Genomic DNA, 26,047 nt, shown 5'->3' on the forward strand with positions numbered 1-26,047 from the left:
TGGGCCACAGAGTGAGACTCTGTCTCAAGAAAAAAAAAAAAAGTGACTACAGTATCTTCTGAGTAAATAATCTGAAATCATCTGTTGGAGAAAGACACTTAAAGTTATGAAAAAAGGATAGTTTTTGGATTTTAGAGTGTAATTCTGAAGACAAGATTTTTTATCTAGGTGGGTTACAAATTCATTGTAAAAGAAAAAAATAAAAGTATTTGTGACATTAACTTCAAAATAAAATCCTAGGTGCTCTACCAAGTTAAATCATTATGTAATAATCATGACACGGATATGATTTACCAAGAAGATTTTCACTTTGGAACAAAATTTTAAGTGATTTATTCGGCACTAAAATTTACATCGACTTATTCTGTTGCTATCAAAATTATACAATGACAAAATGTTTCCTGGTAGAACAGGACACAAAGGATAACTCACAGAGCTAGGAGGATACAGTAGGATAGAACAGGCATAGCAAGAAAGACGGGGGAAAGCATACTGATGACATCTATGGCAGTGAAGGAAAGAATCTAGATGCTTCCTGGAAAGAATAAAACATTTGAACTTGAACAACTTTATTTAATTTTATATTTTTTAAACTGTACCTTTTTTTTTTTTTTTTTTGAGACAGGGTCTCGCTCTGTCACTCAGGCTGGAGAGCATGGGCACTATCATGGCTCACTGTAGCCTTAAACTTCTGAACTAAAGCAATCCTCAGCCTCCCAAGCAGCTGGAACTACAGGTGTGCACCACCATGCCCAGCTAATTTTTTAATTTTTGTAGTGAAGGGGTCTCAATATGTTGCCCAGGTTGGTCTCAAATGCCCAGTTTCAAGAGACGTTCCTGCCTCAGCCTCCCAAAATGCTGGGATTACAGGCATGAGCCACCATGCCCAGCCTTACTTTTTCTTAAGTATATATAAACTCAAGCTTTTGGAAGACATACAACTTGTATGAAAGTTTTGTCTGAATTTTTTTTGAGACAGAGTCTCACTCTGTCGCCCAGACTGGAGTGCAGTGGCATGGTCTTGGCTCACTGCAACCTCCACGTCTCGGGTTCAAGCAATTCTCCCACCTCAGCTTCCCGAGTAGCTGGGATTATAGGCGCGTGACTAATTTTTTATATTTTTAGTAGAGATGGGGTTTCATCGTGTTAGCCAGGATGGTCTTGATCTTCTGATCTCGTCTGCCTTGGCCTCCCAAAGTGCTGGGATTACAGGCGTGAGCCACCATGCCCGGCCATCTGAATTTTAAAGTTAGATTTGTTTGTGCTAACATCCTTTATGAAAAAGAGAATAAATATTCCATGTTGGGATGCTTAGAGGTCAATAAAGAATAGTGGGATGAATATGGGCTCTTAACAAAAGGAACAGATCACTGAAATGCCCCCCAGTCCCTATTCTTCTCAGTCTTTTCTTGCCTAATCAAACTTTTATAATTATAAGTGTTCAAGTAAAAGTTAACAAATGAAAAGAGTGCTGAAACTTTATTAAAAAGTCACCCACATAAACTTTAACATCTGCTTTCATTGTACTCAGTGACAGAGCAAGCAAGAAATGAATTTAATTTTCAAATCAAGCTATATATGTATGACATTCAGCTTTCCCAAGAGTCTAACACATATGAGTAATTGTAATATTTTATAATAAAGACACTATAATTAATTGAATAATGTCATCTTATCTAAGGCACTGATAGAAGGGAAAATGAAAAATATATTACCTGCAGTAATTTCCTTGCTTAGCGACCTTGGCCAGGGAGAAAATGCAGTCAACAGTTGCTAGGTGATGCACTGCTTTACACAAGTAGTGATAATGTTCACTGAATTTCCTACAGAAGCAGCAGCAATAACGAAAAGGTGAGCAAACTGATTTCTTAGACCTATAATAGCTCTACAATAAGCAATCACTTTATCAGCTAGTGTAAGCGTACAGATGATTAGCAGGCATTCCTAACAGTTAAGAGAGATGGAGATTACACCAAACAGCTTTACTTTTTAATACAATAATTAAATTATTGAGGCTTCTTTTTGTTTCGTATATAAATGTAAAACAGCTTCTACGTAAAGATATCAACTGTTAAGAACATATCATAGATTTCATCTGACCCTGACATTTGAACTTAAGGTATAACACAAATATAGCAGTCATTTTCATTTCGCTTCAATAACATCATGAAATATTCATGTACATCAGCTTCCCCTGTGCTTCTTCACAGCATCCTCCAAACCTGGAATAACAGTTTCAATATCTTTCTCTCACACTAAACTGGAAGCTTCTTGAGAGCAGATTGTCATCTGATTAACCCCATTGTAGACATAACATCTAGTTTATAATGTTGGCATAAAATAAACACTGTAATAAGTATTTATTGAAGGGGAAAAGGTACTTTTCTCACTTATCTTCAGTTATCTTATTAATGCATATAAAAACTAAATTTTAGATTTGTTTTTTAAAAGATTATGGTCATTGCCTCAAGTCTTTGGCTACTTAAAACTATAATACCTATTGATGTAAAAGCCTAAATGGCTTTTATTGAAAAACTTATTTGGAAAACACACATGAATACTTTTTTCTTTTTTCTTAAATTATCCCATTATCTCATATCATAGTATTTTATGTCAATGTGTGTAGTGTCGTATAAATTGTGGACATCTGTATGTAGTGATCAATTGTGGATGTGTGAAGTATACATAATTAAACTACAAAAATGACCCAAAACTTAATTTTTAAGAATGACCAGTATAAAGTATCTTTTTAAGTAACAGGAAACATACAGCTGAGCTTAAATCGTTATAGTAACTACTCTGCTTCCAAGAGAGATTAAGAGATTGTTTGATTAAAAAAAAACTTTAAGTAGGTGGTGATAAGTCACAAATTCTTCAAAGATTGGAAAATGAGAAAATGTAATTAACTAACTGTAAATAGGTCCAAAAGGAAAGCTGAAAGGAAAACAAACATTTACTAATCAAAAACTATGAAGAAGCCACTACATTTTTTTCTTTACAACAACCATAAAGATAGGTCATTACCTAAGTTTTACAAATGAAGTTCAGAGAGGAAAAGCAGTTAGCCTAAAGCAATTGAGCCTAGACTCAAACTGAGCTCCTCCTATCACCCTACCTCACAGTGCAGTTTTACAGACTCCTACTAGCATCTTTTCTTATTTTTGTGCATACATAGAAATAAAATAGAAATAAGGTGGCTACTTTCTACATTTAAAAAATAGTGTAGCTCAGATATTCTGTACGACCTTTTAAAGATGATCCAAAAATGAGAAAAAAGACGACAAATGAACAATAAATGCCTCTCTTAAAAAATATTTGTCTATTGTAGTGTGAGTTTCAGAAATGTTGAGACAGTCTATTTAGTACTGAAATCCAAAGGTTTCTAGAGTGCTTCCTAGCTTGAAAAAGATATCCAGATTACACTACTAGAGTGATGGACTATTCCTATATAATCATTATGACTTTTTAAAACTGTAACTTCTGATTTTTCTAGTATTAGAATAAGGTATTGTACATAAATGACTTTTTCCAGATACTAGGAACAACATTTTAACTATCCAGCTTTATTTCTGTGTTTTTTTTGTGAACTGAAAAACATATTCACAGTGTACTATATACTTATTTGCTGAGTAGACAGAACATAATGAATACAACCTATCTATTTCTCACTGAATTAAAGTTCATCAAAACAAATAATATGATTCCCACCGTGTTAGAATCTGTGCAAAACCCCAAACACAAAAGGGACAGGACCCTGGCATCAGACAGGCAGCCCTCAGTCACCACTTTAAAATGTGGAGGGAAGTGGGGATGGCCAAGGGATCCAAAAAAAATAGAAAGAATGAATAAGACCTACTATTTGATAGCACAATACGATGACTATAGTCAATAACTTAATTGTATATTTTGGAATGGCTTAAGGAGTGTCATTGGATTGTTTGTAACTCTAAGGATAACTGCTTGAGGGGATGGATACCCCACTCTCCGTGATATGCTTATTCCACATTGCATGCCTGTATCAAAATATCTCATGTACCCCATAAATATATACACCTACTATATACCCACAAACATTTAAAAATAATTTAAAAAATAATAAAATAAAATAAAATAAAATAAAATGCTCCCTAGTTTTGAAGATGCCACATGTTGCACTGGCCTAACTGTCCTGGGTGTTTAGAGTTAAGAGTCACCCTAAACCCGGAGTGGCTGCTCACTGACTTTGCCTTGTTATTCCTGCTCTGGCTTTGACTTTATGTTTTCTTTCCTTTTTTCCTTTTTTTTTTTTTTTTGAGACGTAGCAGTCTCACTCTTTTATCCAGGCTGGGGTGTAGTGGCACGATCTCAGCTCACTGTAACCTCCACCTCCCAGATTCCAGCGATTCTCCTGCCTCAGCCTCCAGAGTAGCTGGGATTATAGGCGTGCACCACCACGCCCAGCGAATTTTTGTACTTTTAGTAGAGACGGGGTTTCCCCATGTTGGCCAGGCTAATCTCGAACTCCTGGCCTCAAGCAGTCCACCTGTCTCAGCCTCCCAAAGTGCTGGGATTACAGGCATGAGCCACTGCACCTGGCCATGGCTCTGACTTTAGATCTGACCACTCACTGTCCTCTTGCACTGTGGCGTATGCTGTCCTTGTTCTAATTACTGACCCATCCAGTCCTCCTACCTAGGCACCCTCTCTTTTGCCAGAAAGCAGCCACATTTGCTGTTTCTGCCCTTGCCTCTTGGGACATGAGCATCAAAGCTTTAGCAGTAACAAATGGTCAGTTTTTTTCCTCACTCTTTCCCTCCTTCTCAGATCCTGCCCAGGTCCTCAAGACCCTAATTTGCTACTACTCAGCAGCTTGACTTGAGGGTAGCTGTCTCTGATGATCTAATGTTTAAGATGGAAATGAGTTAACACTGCTCTTAGTGGGTCCCATTTCAGTTACAACAACAAAAAAGCAGGGAGGGATAAAGTAATTATTTTGATATGAACAACAATGTTCCTTCTGATGTCAATGGTATAAATAAGACATGAATACAATGAAAAACTATCAAAAACCTATAACATCATCATAACTCTTAAAGAAGCCTTGACTTCTTGGTCTTTGTCCATTTGATATACTTTGCCAAACTTCAGGGAGATTATCCATACTTAGAAAAATGGTAAGCTGAAAAATGGTCAATGCAGATAACAATCTGATAGACTGGGTTTACAGCATAACAACAAGCAATTTTATCACTATGCTACCAACCAACTTAAGGATGAAATCAAGGCACTATGATTTAACCTCTGGCCAAAAGACATTGCTGAGTTCATAAGAAGCAGATGAAGACACTTGGGTTCTAAAGCTGTTATGGTGTTATGATGACTACAGAAGTTTACCATCAAGTGTTGCTCAATGATATCTGAAGTTAATAAAAATTGAAAATATTTTATTTGCAAATGAATTTCTACAATTTTTTATTATATAATTCAACTTTTAAATAATTTGCAATTGAGAAGATTACTGAATATACACAGTGCATCTTCTAGAACAAAAAATAAAAGAGAGACATGTTTCAAGGGAGGATTTACTCCACAGCAGTGTCTACAGCCTTAATTTCTGGCAACATTTTGATCAAAAGTAATATGACTAATACACAACAGTTAGTACCTCAGTAAGTGACAAATACATTTGTAATGCTGGTATTCAGTCCTCTGATGTCAGGTTCATTGAGGTTAATCACTTTTTTAATGATATCACAGTCACACCATCTGGCACCTCAATAAATAGTGTACATAACAATCAATGCTGCTCTCAAGTGGGGGCTCTAGCTGCAAAACGCTCTAGCTAAATTTCAGCCAATATTCTTTTTTTGGATAAAAACTTTAATGCACTTTTTCTTATTCTGAAAGTAATATATGTACATTATAGGTACTTCTGAAATCGTGCTCAGTCATCCCTCAGTATCCATAGGAGATTGGTTCTAGGACGCCCTGCAGATGCTAAAATCCAATATGCTCAAATCCCTTACATAAAATGGCAAAGTAGTTGTATATAACCTATGTACATCCTCCCATAGGCTTTAAATCATCTCTAGATTACTCACAATACATAATACAATGTAAATGCTATAAATAAATAGCAGTTATATTGTACTGTTTCAGAAATAATGACAAGCGGAAAAAAAAGCCTGTATATGTTCAGTATAGATGCTACCATCCTTTTCATTCCTCGAATATTTTCAATCTGCAGTTGGTTAAATCCATGGATGCAGAACTCACAGATATCAAGAGCCAACTGCATTTGCAAAGGAAAGAAATTAAAATCACCAGTAACCTCACCATCCAGAAATAATCAGTAAATGTTTTGAGTCTATATATATATATATACACACATACACATATATGTTCACATGTACATAGGAATAGATATTTCTCCAAAGATATACACATGGCCAATAAGCATATTAGTAATACAATAAGCATATATAATCTTTAAAATATACAAGTCTGTATGCTGTGCATTATGTGAATATACACATATAAAATTGTATCATACTTTTACTTTTTTACATCATTTTCTTCACTTAGTAATTAAAGTATCATATGCTTCTGTGTACTGTTAGCTCACTCTTTGCAATCTCAATTATAGCCTAGGGATAATATAATAAAAACTCCTGGGTCAACCTAGTAGAAGGCCAAGTCAGAAGGCTGATACAGTAAGAATGGTTTGAGGTAATAATGGGCTATTAGAAGACAACATAAAAAGGGACAAATCAAAGAAACATCTCAAAGGTGGAAAAAGACAATCAGAAATTTGATAACAGGTTGGGCATGGTGGCTGGCACCTATAATCTCAGCACTTTGGGAGGCCGAGGCAGGCGAATCACTTGAGCCCAGGAGTTCAAGATTATGCGGGGGAACATAGAGAAACCCTGTCTCTACAAAAACACTTAAAAATTAGCCAGGTGTGGCGGTGCATGCCTGTGGTCCCAGCTACTAGGGGGCTGAGGTGGGAGGACTGCCTGAGCTGGGGAGGTAGAGGTTGCAATTAGTCATGATTGTACCACTGCACTCCAGCCTGGGTGGCAGAGTGAGACCAAAAAAAAAAAGAACTTGATAACAGATAAAGGGACCAAACGGAAGAAAGAATCAAGAATAACACCAAGATGATTAGCCTGGGAGTACTGAACTTTCTTTTTTTTTTTTTTTTTTTTTTTTTTTTTTGAGACGGAGTCTCGCTGTGTCACCCAGGCTGGAGTGCAGTGGCCGGATCTCAGCTCACTGCAAGCTCCGCCTCCTGGGTTTACGCCATTCTCCTGCCTCAGCCTCCCAAGTAGCTGGGACTACAGGCGCCCGCCACCTCGCCCGGCTAGTTTTTTGTATTTTTTAGTAGGGACGGGGTTTCACCGTGTTAGCCAGGATGGTCTCGATCTCCTGACCTCGTGATCCGCCCGTCTCGGCCTCCCAAAGTGCTGGGATTACAGGCTTGAGCCACCGTGCCCGGCCCTGAACTTTCTTTAGTCTGGAATAATGACAGAGAATAGAAGCCAGATCTATGAAATTATGTATGGTCTGAATAGAGTGAACAGGAAATTACCTCACCAAATCCCAGGACCCTTCTAGAATGTGAGTCCTTGAAGACTGAAAGGTGTAATTTTAGTTCAGTTTTCACATTCTCAGTGGTAATACTAAGGAAAAAGCCAGGAGAACTGAAAGACTCAAAGGCTCTGAAAACCCTTAAAATAGAAAATTGAAAGTGAAATAGAAAAGAAACTGAATAGACAAAATTTCCATCCCTACATTCAAGATTCTGAGTCAAGATAGTCTCAAAAGATTTAAGTAAATTGGAATCTCTTCCTGGTCTTATAATTCAAGACTCCTCAGGGCAAAAAGATTGGTACCAACTTACTTCCTTGTAAAAATTCTCACATATCTTTTTTGTTTTTTGTTTTTTTCATTTCATTTCAGGTTGATTACTTGAAATACAATAAAGCTCCCTGAAGGACATCACTGAATTTTTAGTGTTTAAGGTTGTATTTATTTATTTGAGACACAGTCATGCTCTGTTGCCCAGGCTGGAGTACAGAGGCGCAATCTCGGCTCACTGCAACCTCTGCCTCTCCGGTTCAGTGATTCTCTTGCCTTAGCTTACTGAGTTAGGTGGGATTACAGGTACATGCCACCACACCCGGCTAATTTTTGTATTTTTAGTAGAGACAGGGTTTCACCATGTTGGCCAGGCTGGTCTTGAATTCTTGGCCTCAAGTGATCCGCTCACCTCGGCTTCCCAAAGTGCTGGGATTACAGGTGTGAGCCACTGTGCCTGGCCTGTTTACAATTTTAAAGTAAGAGACTAACAGAGATGTATTTAGACTGATGTCTGCGGGCTCACCATGGGCAGGCTGGCAAAGGCCACATACCTGGCTGTCAGATGGCTGGGGCTGAATCTGGGCTCCAACCCTTACCCTTAGAAGATTAACTTCGTATTTCTGAATCTCACTTTATTCATTTGTAAGTTGGTTATGATACTTAGCCTTACAAGGGTCACATGAAAAATAATGAGTTTATATTTAAAGTACTCAGACCAGTGGTGGCCTAGAACTGGCTCCTATGGACTCATGAAAATCAACTGTGCACATCTCTTCCCAACTCCAGTCCAGTGGTAGTTTCACATCAGCCCTGGTGGGAGTGTTTACACTTCAGAAACCTGCAAACTCTACAAACATGACTGCCCTTCCAAAGAGCTGGCTATTAGCCATTCGCCAGCACACTATGACTTAAAACTGGCAATATAAATATATGACTATCAATAAATCCAGAATGTGAGGCATTCTTTGAGACAATGGCAAGGAGTCTTCAAAAAATACCATGGTAAAAAAAACAAAAAAAATGGCAGGCAATTCTAGGTTCAAATAGACTAAAGAAGCATAATTACCAAATGCAACATGTAAAAGTTGATTACGTCTTTCATTTTAAAATCTAAAGAGAGGGCAACATTGGAAAAATTCAAGAAATTAAAATATATTCACAAATTAATGTTAATTTTTTTAGATGTAATAATGGCGTTAAGATTACATAGTAGAATGTCCTTATTTTTAAAGATGCAGGTTTAAGTATTTAGGGGAAAGTGTTATGATGTCTAAAACTTACTTCCAAATGTTTCAGGAAAAAAATACATGAGAGAGAAAAAGCAAATGTGGCAAATGCTAACATGTGATGAACCTAGGTGAAGGGTATATAGGTGGTCATCTTAACTTTCAGTAGCTTATAAGAATTTCTTTCGGGCTGGGTGCAGTGGCTCAAGCCTGTAATCCCAGCACTTTGGGAGGCCGAGGCAGGCGGATTACTTGAGGTCAGGAGAACAACATCAGCCTGGCCAACATGGCGAAACCACGTCTCTACTAAAAATACAAAAATTACCTGGGTGTAGCAGTGGGTGCCTGTAATCCCAGCTACTCGGGAGGCTGAGGCACAGAGAATTGCTTGAACCTGAGAGGTGGAGGATGCAGTGAGCTGAGATCGTGCCATGGCACTCCAGCCCAGGTGACAGAGCAAGACTCAGTCTCAAAAAAAAGAAAAAAAGAAAAAGAAAAAAAAAGAAATAAAATCAGACAACACATGTACTCAACTATTTTATGGTGGGTCACAAGCTGTAATCTCTATTTTCTTTTTGATGGGAAGATTTTTCCAGTCTGTTTCTCATAGCAAAAAGTCAGATTATATTTTTCACTGTAAACTCACTCTAGAAAATCAAGCCATTCAGCACTGCAGTCAAGGACTAGCTGCTCCCGGAGTTGATTCAGATGTCTGTAATTTTCTACAACAAAAGGAGAGTGAAACCGGCTCACAGCTTTTGTGCTAGAAGACAGGAAAAAACATAAATAGGAAATCAAGGTTAGTAAAAAATCCGAAATGCCATCACTTTAGAAAATAAAAATAGTTATTTATTATTCTCTGATGAACCTTGAAAATAAACAGCTGTAAATAGAGGAACATTCTTTAATTATGGTCCTGAACTCTACTGATTCCAAAGAACATGACTTTGCTCAGGAAGCCTTTTAAAATGCATTTCAAATTATACCCATATGGCAAAGTCAAAGTTTAGAACTTTTATTTCATAGGCAAAAAGCTTTTTTCTTTAAATTATACTAAGTGAAAATGCTCTTTAAAAAAGATCAGAAGCAAATATGGTAAAAGAAAGTATGATAAAGCTAGGAAGTAGATACACTGGTGAAGGTTATATTATTCTTTGTTTTATGGGCTTTTCTGTATGACTGAAGTATTTCAGAGAAAAAAGAAAAATAAAAAGCATTACAAAGAATAGCAATGCATTAATTCAGGAGGCAATTAAGAAAGAGATCTTCAGGATACTATGATCTGTGCAGATGCACAGTGGCTCTGGATGGGAAGAAATACCACATGCTCCCCATCTGGGCTTAAGTATCATCTCTGCTCTCCGTTCAGTAGCTAGAGCACAACAGGGGATGCCATGGGTCCCCAGTCAGAGAAGCCAGGTCGAGGCTCTGGTCCTGCTACTTACTTACTAACTATGTGATTTGGGGCAAATGAAACAGACCTTCTCTAAATATCACTTTCCTCATCTATGAAACGGGGATAATAATATCTACCTCATAGTTACTCTTGACAGGATCAGACAGACAACACTTAGGAGAGCGCCTATAAGTATTCAATAAAAATTAGTTGTTTGGTGGTGGTGGTGGTTGCCATTGCTGTTAATGCTGTCATTATGATAAGTCTTTAAGAAGAAAAGGTCAAGGCATCTGGTCTTTGTTCCCCAACTCTTGTAATACACTGTTGCACTTTAATTTGCCAAGTTGCTGGATTAGGGGTGGGCCTTTTGCATTCAAAATCTGACTCCTGATGTTCTAACCCATCTCTGTCAAAACCCTATGGCCCAACAGATAAATTGCAATGAACCTTTCCCAAACTATCTTATCTGTTGATTCAATTTACATTACTAACATTTGAAAGATGGTGTCACTGATTTATGCCTTGCTTGTTGCTTTAAAATTGTATCATCTAGATTTCTATGCCAACATATTTATCAAAGCTTTATCTTCTGGAAAAACTCATTTAGTGAGATATTTCGGTTATTGTTGTAGACAGACTAACATGGTTTTTGGTAATTTCTCTTCATAATGCATATTTCATTCATTAGCTGTGATACAGGACAAAAGCAGATAAAGGAAAGAATGTCTGCAAAAAGAGAAAACAACCTCCCCTAGAATCAATAATACTCAAATCTAAAGTACAGCTTCTGGCAGCATTTTAAAAAAAAGATGGTATTAGAACGAAAGAAATCCATGCCTGTGCCTTCAGCATCTGATGATGTGGCAATGGATAATAAACATTTTCTTTTTAAGTTAAAATAATAAATTACTGGGAGGTCAAGGCAGGTGAATCACTTGAGTTCGAGACCAGCCCCTGGCCCACCCCTAGTGAAACCCCGTGTCTACTAAAATACAAAAAAAATTAGCCAGCAGTGGTGGCAGGTGCCTGTAATCCCAGCTACTTGGAAGGCTGAGGCAGGAGAATCACTTGAACCCGTGAGGCGGAGGTTGCAATAGGCTGAGATTGCATCACTATACTTCAGCCTGGTTGACAAAAAGAGACTCCGTCTTAAAAATATATATATATTATATATGTATCATTATATATATTTTTGTATATATGTATATTATATGTATAATAAATTAATCAGTCATACATTATGTCAAAATTTCCCTTCATCCTTAAAACAGAATGCCTGTACACTATTACCAGTTACTGGTCCCTCTTCTACCATCTTAGGCAAATGTACCATTTTCATCTCATGTTTGTGCAACTTATTGATAACAGTACTAATAAATATTCCACAAAGGATACTACTCACAGCTGTATATACTTCCCTAATACCTTGTCTTTAAATGAGTCCTCTCTTGGAGATTAATGTCTAACCAAGGAGAAAAGGCAGAGTCCCATTGTGGTTCTCTAAATTTGTTTTTGATTAATTTATTTTCATCAATTCACGATCTGGGTTATAAAAAAAAGATGTAAAGAATTACAATAATTATGTGCCAAGGAAGGCATTAAGAGTAAAGAAATGTGGACCTCAGTGAGGTAGAAAATGAAATTGCAGCTTCTTGTAAGAAATGTCAGGCATAGCATTCATCATGAAGTAAAAGCAACTAAATTAATCTTACAATTGAAGGTTCCTCAACTTTTCTTCCATGTGTATCCTGTGCTATAAGAATAAAACAGTAATTTACAAAATAAGAAAACAAATGTGTAAAAATAAGATACCTTTTTGAAAAATGTTTTAAAATCAATGATAAAGAGTTAAAAATAGTCATCTCCTTGGTTAAAAGTTCCCTAAGAAAGGGCAGGGCACAGTGGCTCACGCCTGTAATCCCAGCACTTTGGGAGGCTGAGGTGGATGAATCACCTGAGGTCAGGAGTTTGAGACCAGTCTGGCCAACAGGGTGAAACCCCGTCTCTACTAAAAATACAAATTAGCCGGGGGTGGTAGTGCACACCTGTAGTCCCAGCTACTCGGGAGGCTGAGGCAGAAGAATCCCTTGAATCAGGGAGGTGGAGGTTGCAATGAGCTGAGATCATACCACTACACTACAGCCTGGGCAACAGAGCAAGACTATATCTCCCCCCGCAAAAACAAAAACAAAAACAAACAAACAAACAAAAAGTTCCATAAGAAAAAAATAAAAATAAAAAGAACTGCTTTTAATTTCAAGAACGTGGCTACTATGAGCCCAGTAGCAAATAGATATACAGATGTCATTATAATTCATTATAAGAAAAAAATGTATTTTAAACCTACCTTCCAACCTTTACCCAATCAGTTGGTATACAAGATACAGCAGAGTTCTTTATTTCGATCATAAACTAAAACAAATACAAATAAACAGATATTTAGATGAGTAACCATTATATATTTTAAAGCTTTCCCCAAATTGTGGTATAACAATTTATTATATATTGTTAAACACTCAAGATAAGTTCAGAATTGTTTTTCATACTGTATATATGTCAATACAGACAAATATTATTAATTAAGGGTTCAATACTTGGGACAAAGTACAATTTGTGTTGTGTAAAACATTTGTAATACTTGGGCTTTCATGTTTCTAATATTGTTATACATATACTCTGAATGATGGCTTTTTCATTAACCGTCTCTTTCATTTATTAATACTCACTTAAGAATTCTATTACTCATAAAAGATTGAATTTCTAAGCATGTAAGATTTTAAAATATTCAATTAGTAGATGTTACACCGGTCTGAGATATGATCCTCCCCTATTCTGAACAGAGAAGATTTTTAGATAGTTTTTACCCAAGGAACCGAAATCCTCTAGAAGTATCTTCACAGGAAAGCACTGACTTCCCTAACTATAAAGAGAAGAAAGTATTTCTTTCCATATGAGAGTTTTCTTTAAGTTTTCACTTATATGAACCATAATATCTTTTTCTTATTTTGGTGGGTACATGGTGGTTGTATATATTCATTGGTTACATGAGATAGTTTGATACAGGCATGCAATGCATAATAATCACATCAGGGTAAATGGGGTATCCATCACCTCAAGCATTTATCTTTTGTGCTACAAATAATCCAATTATACTCTTTTAGTTATTTTTAAATGTACAATTAAATTATTGATTATAATTACCGTGTTGTTACCAATACTAGGTTTTATTCATTCTTCCTGTTTCTTTTTTATCCATTAACCATCCCCTCATCCTCCCCACCCCCACTACCACTACCAGTTTCTGGTAACCATCATTCTATTCTGTATCTCCATGAGTTCAATTGTTTTAATGTTTAGCTCCCACAAGTTAAGTGAGAACATGCCAAGTTTGTCTTTTTGCACCCGGCATATTTCCCTTAACCTAATGACCTCCATAATCCACCCATGTTGTTGCAAATGACAGGATCTCATTCTTTTTTATGGCTCAATAGTACTCCATTGTGAATACATACTACAGTTTCTTTACTCATTCGTCTGTTGATGGACACTTAGTTTGTTTCCAAATCTTAGCTATTGTGAATAGTGCTGCAATAAACACGGCAGTGCAGATATCTCTTTAATATACTAATTTCCTTTCTGTTGGGTATATATCTAGCAGTGGGATTGCTGGATCATATGGTAGCTCTATTTTTTTTTTTTTTTTTGAGGGACCTCCAAACTGTTCTCCATAGTGATGGTGGTACTATAATTTACATTCCCACCAACAGTGTACGAGAGTTCCCTTTTCTCCACATCCTCATCAACATTTGCTATTGCCTGTCTTTTGGATAAAAGTCATTTTGACTGGGGTGAGATAATATCTCATTATCATTTTAATTTACATCCATAATATCTTTATAGATCCAACTGTGCTCTGCAAATAAGGTTCTCATCAGCCAGGAAGCAAGTGAAGTTCTATCAAACCATTCATTTTTAGCCTTAGTTATATATTACCTCTTCTCAGTGTGCTTGCATTCCTGTATTATTACAATCAAATTCAGGCTGGACGCGATGGCTCACACCTGTAATCCCAGTACTTCGGGAGGCTGAGGTGGAGGGATTACCTGAAGTCAGGAGTTCAAGACCAGTCTGGCCAATGTGGTGAAACCCCATCTCTACTAATAGAGATAAAATTAGCCAGGCCTGGTGGCAGGCACCTGTAATCTCAGCTACTCAGGAAGCTGAGGCAGGAGAATCACTTGAGCCCAGGAGGTGGAGGTTGCAGTGAGCCGAGATCGCGCCACTGCGCTCCAGCCTGGGCAACAGAGCAAGACTCTGTCTCAATAAAAAACAAAAACAAAAACAAAAATTCAATGATTCATTTAAATAAATTTCTAAAAACCCATTTTGAGTGGAATGGAACCCTAGAAGCTGTGTGGTTGTAATTTTGAGAGAGCTATGAGAACTTTTTCGTATTTATCAGCTTTATTATATGCACACAACTTCAGGTATTTATAATGTTCATATTAATAACAGTATCAACATGGTTCTTGAGTTTATTTTTCCCATTAATAGAAATACTGTAGTTTTTACATTAATTATATTAAGAATTAGTGGCTAATTTCCCTTAGAAAAATGTTTTGAACTAGTGATGCCCTCACGTACAGAGAATTAATACAGTTTCAAATCTGCTACACCCATTTAAATAGTTAAGAGTCAAGAGTCTAAAAAGCCTCGTTTGGCTACAAAAAGTAACTTTTGAAAAACCACAAAAAAAATCATTAATGGGAAAGATAAAACCACTTTTAAACTGTGCTAAATAATTCTGCTATTTTAAAGTGTTCTACCAAAAGAGATGTTGGCCTTTTTATAAAATAATTCTGGAAAGAGCTCTGCTAAAGGCAAACAGCAAAATTCAGGAACAGACTGATTGGATCACTGATATTTGGGAAGGACACATCCAGATGCATAATGACTAACAGAGCTCCACAGGAGTTACTACCTAAGGGATGACGGACATTTTGAACAAGGAGCACCTTCGGAACAGTTTGGACCACAACTATTCAATCTGTAAGTATCAAAAGTGCTACTCTAGGACCACAATCCCTACAGCGGGCCACCATATACAGAGCCAATACAGTGCCAATGCAGTCGGGAAAACAGTGGGAGTCAGGAAGGCACAAGTTAAACCCCTCTGGTCACGTCCTCAGACAGTGGCTGGTCCTTGGACTGATCCTGAGTGTCCCTTTTCCTCACTCAGCAGTCCTCGGAATTTCAGCCTGGGTTCCTCCTCAGAGTGGTCATCTGCTAGCTTTTCTTCTCTTCTACAGCGATGATGAGATACAAAATTTTTTCTCTAGCTATTCTTTTTTTTTAACATTCTAAGAATGAACAGGTAGGCCTTTGGTTTAAGAATTTTATTACTAAAGAAAAGAAAACTAACATAGAAAAATAGCATACATTCCAGTAATCTTAGAAAGCTCTCACAGCAACTTTTCCTGCTTTACAGTTCCTGACTTTGTTTCTTAGGTGTTGATGTGAGTAGTCTGCCTTGATTCATTATAGCAATCTCTCATATTCTTCTCCTGGGACCCAATTCTGTCTTATTTAATGTCAGATATTGTTACTCAATCTATATAGCCTGTGGTATCACCGGGCTGGCAACATCACTAGGTTTGCCGAAATTCTTACTCACTCCAGAAACTGCTGTTTTCTCCAGCACCACACTTAACCCATTCCTCCACTCCCCACTTTTCATTCTCTTAATAATTTAAGCATTTTTTACTATATTTTAAATCTAAGTAAAAAGCACTCAGATTTAACAGATTATTTTCCACATTTTAAACATAGTAAACAGATATTTGGATATGCTGCATGCTGTCAATGAATAAAACTCTTTCTAAAGATTTTTTCCAATATTTTTCTTTTTCCCTTAGTAATAATAATACTTATCAGTACTGCCCCCAATGTAAATATTGCCCCTTTTCCATTCCATATTTGATTCAAGGTTAAGAGATAATTGGTCTATATTCATAAAATATGATAGAGACTGTAACAGAAGCAGTAAACTATGTAAACTTCTGCTTTCATTACATACATACATACTTTCATAAATACATACATACATTACATAATACATAATAATGTATGTATATTATTACATAAAAATATAAAGTTTCTGCTTTCATTAATTTCTTCTAAGCCAATACTTACATAGTCAGAGACAATAAGGCATCATACAATAAGGTTTTAGTATTCTAATGAGTATATAAAAGCTGGGAACAGAGGTGAAAAATGAATGTTGTCAAAATAACACTGGATTAACAGACCGGCACATTTACCTAATTTTGGTAAAAATAACAAGATCCACATATTATCACATGGATCACGTGGGGCTGCTATAATGGGTCTTTTAAGGTTATTACAAAAGCTGTATGTATAGAAATAAAATGTCAGAACAGAAATGTATAAAGAAGCACCAATAAATGTAAAATAAGGGTTTTCCATCGTGCCTCCCTCACTTCTCAGAGATAATCATATTTGATGGAGTCTTTCCCTAGTCTTTTAAGTACCTTTAAATAATTTGAGAATACCGTTAGTCTTTTTTTTTTTTTTTTTGGACAGGGTTTCACTCTGTTGCCCAGGGTGGAGTATAGTGGCATGATCACGGGTCACAGCAACTTCAGCCTGTCAGGCTCAAGCGATTCTCTACCTTAGTCGCCCGAGTAGCAGCGACTATACACACATTCCACTATGCCTGGCTAATTTTATTTTTATATTTAGCGATGGTGTCTCACTATGTTGCCCAAGCAGGTCCTCGAACTCCAGAGCTCAAGCAATCCTTCTGCCTTGGCCTCCCAAAGTGTTGGGATTATAGGTGTGAGTCACTATAGTCTTTTTTAAAACAGAATTTGATGAAAACAAGTTTGAATATTTAGAATTCCTTTGGTGTTCCAATGAATGGAATCATTAATTTTCAAAAGGTTTTATGAAAGTAATTTTGTGTTAACGTTCTACTAAAATCCTAGAGAAGATTATTAAAAACCAACAATAATCCATCCTACTATTCATAACGAAGAAACTTTGTTCCTCAAATTCATCAACTTAACCTAGTAAAGATAAAAGATAACTGATCTTCCTTTCTAATATTTTTTAATACAATTAGTTGATCTCCATGCTGTACTTTTTCTTAAACCTCAATGCCACACTCACAATGAATAACCAGTCTACTATCTCTTATGAATTCCTGATAATTTTCTTTCATTTTTACTCAAAAACTACCAAATGAATCCAGGACCGTCTTTCCAAGACTTAAATTTTATTTTGAATACTATGAGCTCTAAAATGTCCAGATTTTGTCAGATAAAATCCATGGTGTTGAGAATCCTTTGTGTTAATATTTGGAATTAATAAATGGAACGAAATACTGGTATTAACATAATAGAAAGACAAGAGTCTGGCAGAACTGGGCTGGATTTGTGCTTCTGACCTTGGGTAACTTATCTAACTACTCCAAACCTGTTTTCTTTCCAACAAAACTAGAATGACTGACCCTTTTTGGTGTTGTTACAAGAATTAAATAATATATGTAGGCACCTACCACTCTTCTAGACTTTAACAAGTACTTGATAAATGGTAACTCTATTACTATTATTGTTATTATGTGAGTAGTATAAGCATAGCACTTTATGATTAAAAAGCACTTTCATGTATTTTAATTGGTCTCCATAATAGTCTTATAACAGAGGTAACTCTTCCATGGTCATATAGCATGTAAATGGTAGAACTGGCACTTACACTTAGCTTTCTCCACTGTAATACCAGGCAGCCACTTTTCTACTACATATCTTTTATTAAAGTAACTAAAGCAATGTTCATCATTTGATTTTAAACCAATAGCCAGAATGGTGGCCTTTAGGCCAATTTTCACTTTGCAAGGTCATGACTGCATAGTAAAAACAAGAACTACAATTAAATATTTGGTATTTGTCTGTTCAGACAATAAACTTAAGTATAAATATTGTCAAATCATTTTTCTATTATATAGAGCTCCATGTGGCATTGTGAATGTCTGCTGAGTATAATATCTTAATAATTGTAGTTCAGAAGACAGGTTGACTTAATGGGTAAATCTATGAAATAACACAAGACAAACATTTTAATGAATATTCTCTATTAATGTAGAGCTTCTTATTTCAAATAACTACACAATCAACAATCTTTTGGCAAAACACACAAAGCAATGTAAATGTTAAAAATTTTGATTTGAAATTAAGTTCTTCCCCACCAGAAAAATATCTATTTTTAAAAATCCTGAATAAAATGCTCACTCTATAGAAGTTATCCATAAGTTTCGTAATTTGGTATTTTAATAAAACAGAATTTCTCAAACTCCCTCTGTTTGAATCTTCATATTTTATTAAACATAAGATATAGGAGTAGCATGCCTCAAGACTCAGAATAGGACTGAAAAGTACAACCATATTTAAAAGGCATACTTCTTCCTTTTCTGGTTCTCATTGAGACACTACTATCAAACTTTAAACAAAAGTACACACCCCAAGAAACACATTCTAAACAGTACCATAATTTTATGGAAGACTCACTAAGTGTAGTTTTTCACTCTAGATTTGTTTTTTTAGCAGCTATACTCTTAACTTTAGTAGGAAGCCCTGCCGTTTAATCACTATATGAGCCAATCAACACAGGTGGCCAACTTTGTATTATTTCATCATCTGTAAGGCAGGGATCAAAGACTAACTTCTCTTTCCTGGATTTAGAACAAATGAATTCTATAAGTTGCTATTCATAATAATCGAGATTTTCTATAATATAATTTTAACAGATAACGCTAATACACATATAACATTAAGTTGCATTACTTTCATAAGAGACTAATAAAACACCATCATTAAAATAATTCTTATCAAAACAAGTTATTACAACATATTTCCAAGGAATAAAACAGAAAATTTGAAGAGATAATACATATCCTATCCTCAGATTTTTATTTACATTTTAAAATAGCTTTTCTGCTAGAGGAAAACTAATAGAAAATAGAAGTAGGTTTGACATTACCTCCTGTCCTGATACTGTCACATATTGTGCAGAAGGATTTTTTAGTATTTTTCGTATTTCTTGCAAATGCATTCGGATCTTGTCACTAACACCTTGAATTTCATCCTTCCTCTTTTTTATTAAAGGGAAGTCAGAAAGGTCTTTAAATAATTCAGTTTTATCCCCAACTCTAAAAAATCAAAAAATGCAAATACATATTCGAAGTTTATTGATTAAAGCAGTTATCGTTTATTTTTCATAGTGTGATGAAAGAGGAAAGCACTGGAAGTCAGGGAAATGAGGTTCCAATTGTCACTAAGCACTTATGGGCTTGTTTTTTAACTTCTCTGAGGATGGTCAAAATTACCCTAATATCATTTTCACTTTTTAAGTTCATGATTCCCATGGTAAAACCAAGAGATACACTATTTGTTGTTTGCCTATGCAGAAAACAAAGACAAATGTAAATGTCAAATCCTATTTCATTTATATAGAATGTTTTGTGCAATACGTTATAAAAGAACTAACTTTTAAAGGATAACTTTGCTTTTACAGATTCTAAATATAAGGACATCTCTGGAAATATAGGAAATGAGTACACGATATCTGACATTCATTTTGGGGTTAATAATCTACTACTGCTTGGCTTTGCCTGTGTTTTACCTTTCCATCATCTGATACCTGGGGGAGTACTATATCTGTCCTAGATGGTAAACTGCCTAAATTTTAGATAGCAAGTATTCCAACTGTAATGTAACACTTTTAGGGTCCAATCACATTTCTAATTATATATGTACTCATTCAACTTCTAGTAAAGATTAAGAATCCACAAATCAAATGGCAAATGCACTGGAGTATACTGACTGTCGAAAAAGAAGAATTCAGGGTCTGGTACTTACTTGGCAGCTTGTTCATTGAGTATCTTTAAGTAATGCTCCACTGGACTGAGGAGTTCAGGAATTTCTAAAATAACGGTGCGGAGCAAGTCTGACTGAACGTGGGAATTAACAGCAGGTATTATTGCTTGAAATTCTGACTTTAGGTGATATAAGGTTTTGACAATCAAGAAGAACTCTTGGGTAGAACACTGAAAATAGAAATTTTTTTACAAAATAGCATAAGATACATGAAAATGATTAACTAGTGATCTTTTAAAGTTAGAATCAGAATTGAGGAAAGTTTAAATTTTCTATTAACTAGTTAGTTGAAATAAAATATCACTGATATTTTCTAAATGAGGTTAAATACTATGTAATATTTTAAAGGCATAAAGAAAATAATTTTAGCCAAGGAAAACAAAGCCAATACTTGTTTAGTATTTTTTCATTTTAAAATAGCATAAACCAAATAGCAAAAATAGGTTAAACAAGCTAAAAAATGTGAAGGATAATATCTGTAAGGCATAACAAACACAAGGCAAAATTCTCCCAAACATAATAGGCTCTTACAAATTGACATGAAAAAGATGAATAATCCAAAGAACAATGGCTAAACAAACTGAATATGCAGCTCATAGAAACAGTCAGTATGTACATGATTATCTTCATATACAACTAAAGACAAGCAAATTAGAAATACAGGATAGCATTTTTCACTTATCATAATGTCAAATATTTAAAAGCTCCACAATAACCATGTAACAGGATTTAAAAAAAAAAAGACACTTTCATATACTATTAGCAGAGGACTAACCTTTTTGAAAAACAACTTGGCATGTCTTCATAACAAAAAAGTGCATATAACCCTTTGAATAAACATCACTTTAAATAATTTATCTAAAATAGACTAACAAATAGTGAAAAACATGTGTCTGAATATTCATAGTAGCACTGCTTATAATTTAAAAAGATAAATAATAAATATCCATCAATTGGGATCTTATTAGGAAAAACTCATGCAATGTAATACTATGAAACAGCTAAAAAAATTTAAGATGTTTGTATCAGTATAGAACTCCATAATTTCAACATACATTGAATATATATAGTATGTTTATATCATATACCACATAGCCCATATATGTATATATTTTTATGTATTTACATGGTAATACTTTCTTTGTGATTCTTTAAATGATATACATTTTTCTATATAAATAGAAAAATCTAAATATCAATAAAAATTTTAGGAGGTAACACATGTGACTTACTCTGGTTACCCTCTGGGTAGTAGGTATGGAGGGGTGGCAGAGGGAGACTTTTTACCCTTTATTGTATACCCTTGCATACTACTGTAGTTTTTTTTAACATGAACATGAATAATTTTTACATCGTAGCTTCTGGTAAACAGAGTGGCTTAAACACATGTGCATCTAATTTCCATCTTCAAACAACAGTTAAGAGATTGTTTAAAAAGGCATAAAACCAGCCAGGCACAGTGGCTCATGCCTGTAATCCCAGCACTTTGGGAGGCTGAAGTGGGTGGATTACAACGTCAGGAGCTCGAGACCAGACCGACCAACATGGTGAAACCCCATCTCTACTAAAAATACAAAAATTAGCCGTGTGTGGTGGTGCTCGCCTGTGATCCCAGTGACTCAGGTGGCTGAGGTAGAAGAATCGCTTGAACCCAGGAAGCAGAGGTTGCAGTGAGCCGAGATCGCACCACTGCACTCCTGCCTGGGCAACAGAGCAAGACTCCATCTCAAAAAAAAAAAAAGGAAAAAACCACACTAGAAAAGAGGACAACAGCAACAATATGTTAGAAGCTATAAAGTAAATGGATAAATAGTGATTGACTTAAAAGACTCAAGGTACCTGAATTTTAAACTGTCCTTAAGGAAAACTGAGACACAATTTACATCAAGAATCCAAAAAGACTTGTGTACCAATTTGGATTCTGCCCTGCGAGGGAACTTCTAAAAATATTAATAATATCTTCCATGAAATAGAAGATACTACAACCATGAAACAAGATGCTACTTTTAAAAAGAAAAAACGTTTGGAGAACAAGAAAACAAAAATTCTTGGAAATTAAAGTATAATAGTAGAAATGAAAAATTCAACAGAAGCGGTAGTAAAGATAGTAAAGTCATCTAAAACCTAGAATTTTATACCCATTCAAACTACCAATCAAATGTGAAGGTAGTAACAACGATAATTTAAAAACAAAACAAAACAAAAAAAAACACTTTCAGACATGAATGTTTCAAAAGATTTACTTCCAACATTCTCAGGAAGATTCTAGAGGATGTACTCCACCAAAATGAAGAAATAAACCAAGAGGAAGACATGGAATATAGAAAATGACAGATTCAACTCAAGGCAAGTAAAGGGAATTTAAGATAGTACTATACAACAGATATGAGGACAACCAGTCCATACTGGATCAAGTCAGAAGGCTCTAGAAGACAGCTCAGGAAAATAAAACTGACAGAATGTTGACTGAAAAGAACTGTCTTGAGAAAACAATTTAAGGCTAAGGTAATAAGGCACATAATAAGTAGTATATATGAAATAGATTAAGGCTAGGAACACATTCAAAAACGTAATTAACCACAAAGGGTGAAGTAAATTATGCAAAAAAAGTAAGAAGTTAGGTCCAGCTGAGCAAATGTTGAATTCTAAGTGTATCATGAGGCAACTTTTCTCCAGAAAGACCCCCTCCCCAGCCCATACAGGAAGCTGGACTGTTTACATAAATATGAAACCTAGAAGCTTTTTGGCCACTAGTCAATTAATGATACCTTTTAACAAAAGTAAAGAACTAAACATAAACATTTTCAATATAATTTTGAATATTCACCTCTTGTAATTATTGTAATCCCAAGAAAAGGATTAATTTTCCAAGCTGAGACACAATGTAAAGTCAAGTCAACAACAGAAGCAAGGTGAAAACCAGTAGTGTTTTACAATCACCTTGAAAGCCAGAGGCAGCAGGTTGTTCTCAAGTTTCTTAAGCAAAAGAACTCAAAAGAAGCTGCAAGAAAGCTGAGGATGGGTAGGTGGCTGCTCCTGGAGTCACTCTCCAGGAATTCAGCCCTACTTCTGGCAGCAGCTGTCTCACTGGGAGAGCTTGAGCACAGACCCACAAGTACGGAGGCAGGGCCTCACTGGACACAGGATGGAAAGGACCCCAGCTTAAGCGCAACACTGAAAACAGGGCTTTGGGCTTATTCCTGCCTGGCTAAAAAACGATTCTCACCTAGAAAATTCTGAAAACACTCTCCTCAACATTTGCTAAGTGTGATTATCCTTTAAATGTATTCACCAACCTCGGCAGTTACTTAACACTTTCTTACAAAACAGTTCTTGAGCAAAGTTAGTATGGGTTCCTGTGACTAGCACTATTTACAAGATTTGAATTTAATGTTTTGTCATCAAAAGAAATGTTTATTTTAGGCTAGGAGCAGTGGCTCACGCCTGTAATCCCAGCACACTGGGAGGCTGAGGTGGGAGGATCCTTGAATCCAGGAGTTGGAGACCAGCCTGGGTAACACGACAAGATCTTGTCTCTACAAAAAATACAAAAAAAAAAAAAAAAAAAAAAAAATTAGCTGGGCATGGCGGCACATGCCTGTTGTCCTAGCTACTCAGAAGGCTGGAGGCTGAAGCTGTAGTGAGCTGTGGTCATGCCACTGCATTCCAGCCTGGGTTACACAGTGAGATCTTGTTTCAAAAAAAAAAGAAGAAGAAGAAGAAGAAATGTTTATTTTATGCCAGAATCAGCTCACTTGAGATCCTCTATCATTATCGACATAAAAACACCTATTGGTACGTATTCCAGGACACTTTCCACAAAACCGTACAGCCTGTGTTGACCACTTCCCACAATATCCAGTGTTCCTTCTCGTTTTATGAATTTCACATAATTGGCATAATCTGTACCCAGGACATCACTCACTATGTGGTGTACATAGAAGCTTATGTAGAGTAATCTAATAATAAAGAATAGACATATGTTTGATGGTGTGTTCGTAGAGCCAGCCAACTAATCTATAAAACATTAGTTTAAAGCATTCAGCTTTCCTGAAGTTGGTTTGTTACCAGATCATTTCTACTCTTCACCCTTCAAACTAATCTTTAGGCACATTCTTGTGCAAACAAACACTAGAACAGCAACAAGGAATGGCTTCCAAGTGAGTTATAAGTTCCTTTAGTAAAATATATTTTTAAATTCCAAAATAAGTCATTCTTGCACTGCATAGTGGCCACTTTTTAAATGAATTAGATTCTGACTTTACTAGAGTTTTGAAACTTTTATAAATACACAAACCCTGTGCAATACAAACATCAAAGTAAAGTTTACAAAAAGGCAGGAAGGTGGAAAAGAAATCACAGCCCCATGAACTGATGCTGCCATCTTGATGCCACGGACACTTTGACTTAGTGCATTTCAGTAGTCATTGAAAGATCTTCAGCTTTGCTTCTGTTTTCTCTTAAGAAAAACAAGGCCGGGCGCGGTGGCTCAAGCCTGTAATCCCAGCACTTTGGGAGGCCGAGACGGGTGGATCACGAGGTCAGGAGATCGAGACCATCCTGGCTAACACGGTGAAACCCCGTCTCTACTAAAAAATACAAAACACTAGTCGGGCCCAGTGGCAGGCGCCTGTAGTCCCAGCTACTTGGGAGGCTGAGGCAGGAGAATGGCGGGAACCCGGGAGGCGGAGCTTGCAGTGAGCTGAGATCTGGCCACTGCACTCCAGCCCGGGCGACAGAGCGAGACTCCGTCTCAAAAAAAAAAAAAAAAAAAAAAAAAAAAAAAAAAAAAAAAAAAAAAAAGAAAAACAAAAATCTCTGACATCTGTCAGTGAATCCTTTCAAGTAGTTAAGGCAAGGTGCCCGGAGAGCCGTTGTTTAAAGAAGGTTAATATGCACCAATTTTCAGACTCTGAGCCTAGGATACAAAACAACAAATGGTTTGGCAACCACTATGCAACTTCAAAAAGATCTACCATAAAACTTGCAACTATCAGCACAGCTTCTGCTATTGCCAGCAAAACAACAACATGGTGTACCCAATAATGATACAATAGGCTCCCTTGACCCCATAACCAACTCCTACATTCTTTCACCCCAGGATCAGTATTTCCAATTCTGGCTTGTGCATTGTTTTCAAATTTAGCTGAAGCATGTAAAACAGTTACATAAGTCCTCTTGGGCACCTCAAGTATTCTTAGAAGCAGTACTTATTCTAGTAAAATTCTGTGGGGGTAAAAGGGGCTGAAAAATATAGAAACTCTAATGAAAACTTGGTCACAACTAAAATTTAGGCATATAGGCTGGGTGCGGTGGCTCATGCCTGTAATCCCAGCACTTTGGGAGGCCAAGGCGGGTGGATCATCTGAGGTCAGGAGTTCGAGACCAGCCTGGCCAAAGTGGTGAAACCCCGTCTCTGTTAAAAATACAAAAGCCAGCAGGGCATAGTGGCGGGTGCCTGTAATCCCAGCTACTCAGGAGGCTGAGACAGAAGAATCGCTTAAACCTGGGAGGTGTAGGTTGCAGTGAGCCGAGATCACCCCATTGCACTCCAGCCTGGGTGACAAGAATGAAACTCTGTCTCAAAAATAAAGTAAAAATTTAGGCATATAAAAACTGTTTTACAG

General features: G+C 36.2%; 1 protein-coding gene across 2 annotated transcripts in view; it reads right to left on the bottom strand.

The window, feature by feature from the left end:
- The window catches only part of MSH3 (mutS homolog 3), a 221,234-nt gene that overhangs the window by 88,402 nt on the left and 106,785 nt on the right, over positions 1-26,047 (bottom strand). For both annotated transcript variants that reach the window (XM_050795642.1, XM_050795643.1), the window contains exons 14-18: positions 20,403-20,590; positions 19,525-19,693; positions 12,815-12,879; positions 9,718-9,834; positions 1,716-1,823 (exon numbers count right to left, since the gene is read on the bottom strand). In XM_050795642.1, the coding sequence (XP_050651599.1) occupies positions 1,716-1,823; positions 9,718-9,834; positions 12,815-12,879; positions 19,525-19,693; positions 20,403-20,590 (647 nt within the window). The remainder of the gene's footprint in view (positions 1-1,715; positions 1,824-9,717; positions 9,835-12,814; positions 12,880-19,524; positions 19,694-20,402; positions 20,591-26,047) is intronic.

This window comes from Macaca thibetana, chromosome 6 (genome assembly GCF_024542745.1).
Source record: "Macaca thibetana thibetana isolate TM-01 chromosome 6, ASM2454274v1, whole genome shotgun sequence".
Lineage (NCBI taxonomy): Eukaryota > Metazoa > Chordata > Mammalia > Primates > Cercopithecidae > Macaca > Macaca thibetana.